Source organism: Aphanomyces invadans, assembly GCF_000520115.1.
Source record: "Aphanomyces invadans strain NJM9701 unplaced genomic scaffold supercont1.82, whole genome shotgun sequence".
Lineage (NCBI taxonomy): Eukaryota > Oomycota > Saprolegniomycetes > Saprolegniales > Verrucalvaceae > Aphanomyces > Aphanomyces invadans.
This window is the reverse complement of record NW_008580227.1, coordinates 75,119-77,427: the sequence shown is the minus strand read 5'-3', so window position 1 is coordinate 77,427 and position 2,309 is coordinate 75,119. Positions and strand designations below refer to the sequence as shown.

Genomic DNA, 2,309 nt, shown 5'->3' with positions numbered 1-2,309 from the left:
CCGTCCGAAGCGCTCAGTTCGAAAATCTCGGCCCCACCCGTCGCAATCAGCAGCTTCGTCGCGTCTCCATTCGTCACAGCGCTCCGAACACGGCCGATAAAGCTCCCAAGCGCTGCGCTCGCAACACACAAATCAATCGCCTTTTGCTTTTCCATCGCCGTACCGACAATATCAAACGACGCGCCAGGTTCCATCCGTTTGCTCCAGAGGCGGATTTTCCCGTCTTTTCCGCCAGACACAACCCCCCCGGAAAACACATGCAGCACGTTTACTGCTGCTGCATGGGCAAACAGGACCTGCAACATACTCGGACGTCAACGGTGCAGCTCCTCCATGCAGTGCTACCTTGACGACGTTGCGCCCTTCCCATAGCCAAATCTCGCCACGCACGGTGCCCGACAACGTCAACTTGTCCGTGATGGAGGCGACGCTAAGCAGGGTCTGCATCTTGGCCTTCTTCCCCAACACCCCCGGCTTTGGATGAAATACGACGCCAGGCGAGCTCTCGATGCTGTCCTGGTACCAAAAGTGGATGTGGCGCTGGCCGCACGTGATAAAGAGCGCTGGACGAGCCCCGGGACATGTCAGCGTCCATCGAATATAATCGAGAGTGCAATCTTACAGGACGTGACAGGTTGCATGGCTAGCACGCGGTATCGAGACGTCCGCTCCGTGTAAATCAATTGCGGGAGCCCGAGCAACGCAGACGTGGGCCACTGATAAATGGCCAGCGTGTGGTACGCATCGTTGCCCAACGAGAGCAGCGTCCTGCAAGGACACCAACAATAAGGCGCGCGATGCGGATGCTCCCGTGTACCTTTCATCTGGCATCCATGCCAAGTGGCCGACTCCAACCGAGTGCAAATGGCGCAAGGTGCATAGGAGACGCAGCGACTGGACCTCCCATACGCAGATTCGCGGGCGCGATCCTCGCTCGCCCGTCGCCACGACCGACTGGTTCGGATGGACCGCAACACTCAACACGAGGTCGGTGTGGTATTGGCAGTACCTACATCGACAGAGAGTGGGGGCGCGGCACAACAACCAGTCGACCTGCCTACCGCTGTTTATGCTCGACATGATCGTACAAAACGACGACCGACGCCGCCGGGTAGATGATTTCGTTGGTGGACACGTAGTCGACGCACTGCCGCAGTACAGAATTCATGCCTACAATGCGGACCATGTCCTGCACCAGCGCACGACTTGATGGGACGCTACCGTAAATCCAGTCGAGCGCCATGCTTGGCAACGGGATCGGGTTGTCAGGAACAGCGGTCGGGGCAGCATTTGCCACTACAGGACACACGACCTCGTCACGGGACTGAAGAGCGCGATCGATTGCAACCTGTGTTTTGCCATGGCTGTGTCAACGCAGGCTCTTCGTTGGCCGCGTACTGGTGCACGAGGTCGTTTGGAGCGTCGGCGTCCATGTTGGCGCTGTGGGAGCGTGAGTAGATCGGAATGCTCGCTTCCACATCCACGTCGCTGTCTCCAATGTCATGTTCGTCCGACAAGTCGCGAGGAGCGTCGAAAAAGCACACCCACGTGTTGACCTCGGGCGTTGTTTCGCAGTATTTAATGTATTCGGGCAGCGTGATGCACTTGTCGGGGTGCTTGCCTGGCCAGATGCAATCACGATCGCACATGATGCCATATGCGATTGTACCTGCTTTGCGAAACGCAAACAACGCGATTTCCTCGAGGACGAGCTCGGTGGGACAAGAGCGCCCGATAGAGAGCTTGCACAGACCGGTGAGAGTCGACTTCATCGCCAACGTAAGCTCGTCAATGGTGATTTCGCCGCTTTCGTTGAAGTCATAGCAGTTGTACACGAATGTAATCTTCTGAGGTATCGTCATGGCGCTTAAGAGCGCCAGTGCCCCGAGGAACTCCAGCGCATCCACGAGCCCATTCTACGTGTTGGATGACGTTGAAGGACGAAAAACAAAGAGGCATCCACTTACCTCGTCAGTATCCATGGCGTCAAAGAGCAGGCCCGTGATCCGCTCCATCTCTGCTTTCGCTTTGATTTCAAACGAATCTTGCAATGGGCTGCAAATGTCGATCATCTCAATGCGATTGATACCAAAGCCTTCCGCCACGTCGTTGAACGATTCCCAGCATTTGTTGACGTCCTTCTCGGAAACTGCACACAGAACGAACCCCGTCAGTCGCGTCACTGCTCTTCCGACGTACTGTTCAGGAACGGCAGCGCCGCCGTCGCAAACGACGCTTTCCCGTGCAACTGCCCCATGAAGCCCCGCGAATATGGAAAAGTGACGTGCCTCCTGGATCTTATTGTAGAT

General features: G+C 56.5%; 1 protein-coding gene across 1 annotated transcript; it reads right to left on the bottom strand.

Annotated features, from left to right (window-relative positions):
- Nucleotides 1-73: 73 nt before the first annotated feature.
- H310_14706 (hypothetical protein) lies at nucleotides 74-2,266 on the bottom strand (the record flags this gene model as incomplete). The annotated part of the gene is made up of 11 exons (XM_008882610.1): nucleotides 2,200-2,266; nucleotides 1,968-2,149; nucleotides 1,670-1,916; nucleotides 1,349-1,621; nucleotides 1,222-1,296; nucleotides 1,062-1,170; nucleotides 818-1,009; nucleotides 623-768; nucleotides 346-563; nucleotides 164-296; nucleotides 74-117 (listed from the first exon to the last, which is right to left on the bottom strand). Exons 1-11 carry the CDS (start codon nucleotides 2,255-2,257, stop codon nucleotides 74-76), a joined length of 1,677 nt encoding a protein of 558 aa, XP_008880832.1. The 5' UTR covers nucleotides 2,258-2,266.
- Nucleotides 2,267-2,309: the final 43 nt, after the last annotated feature.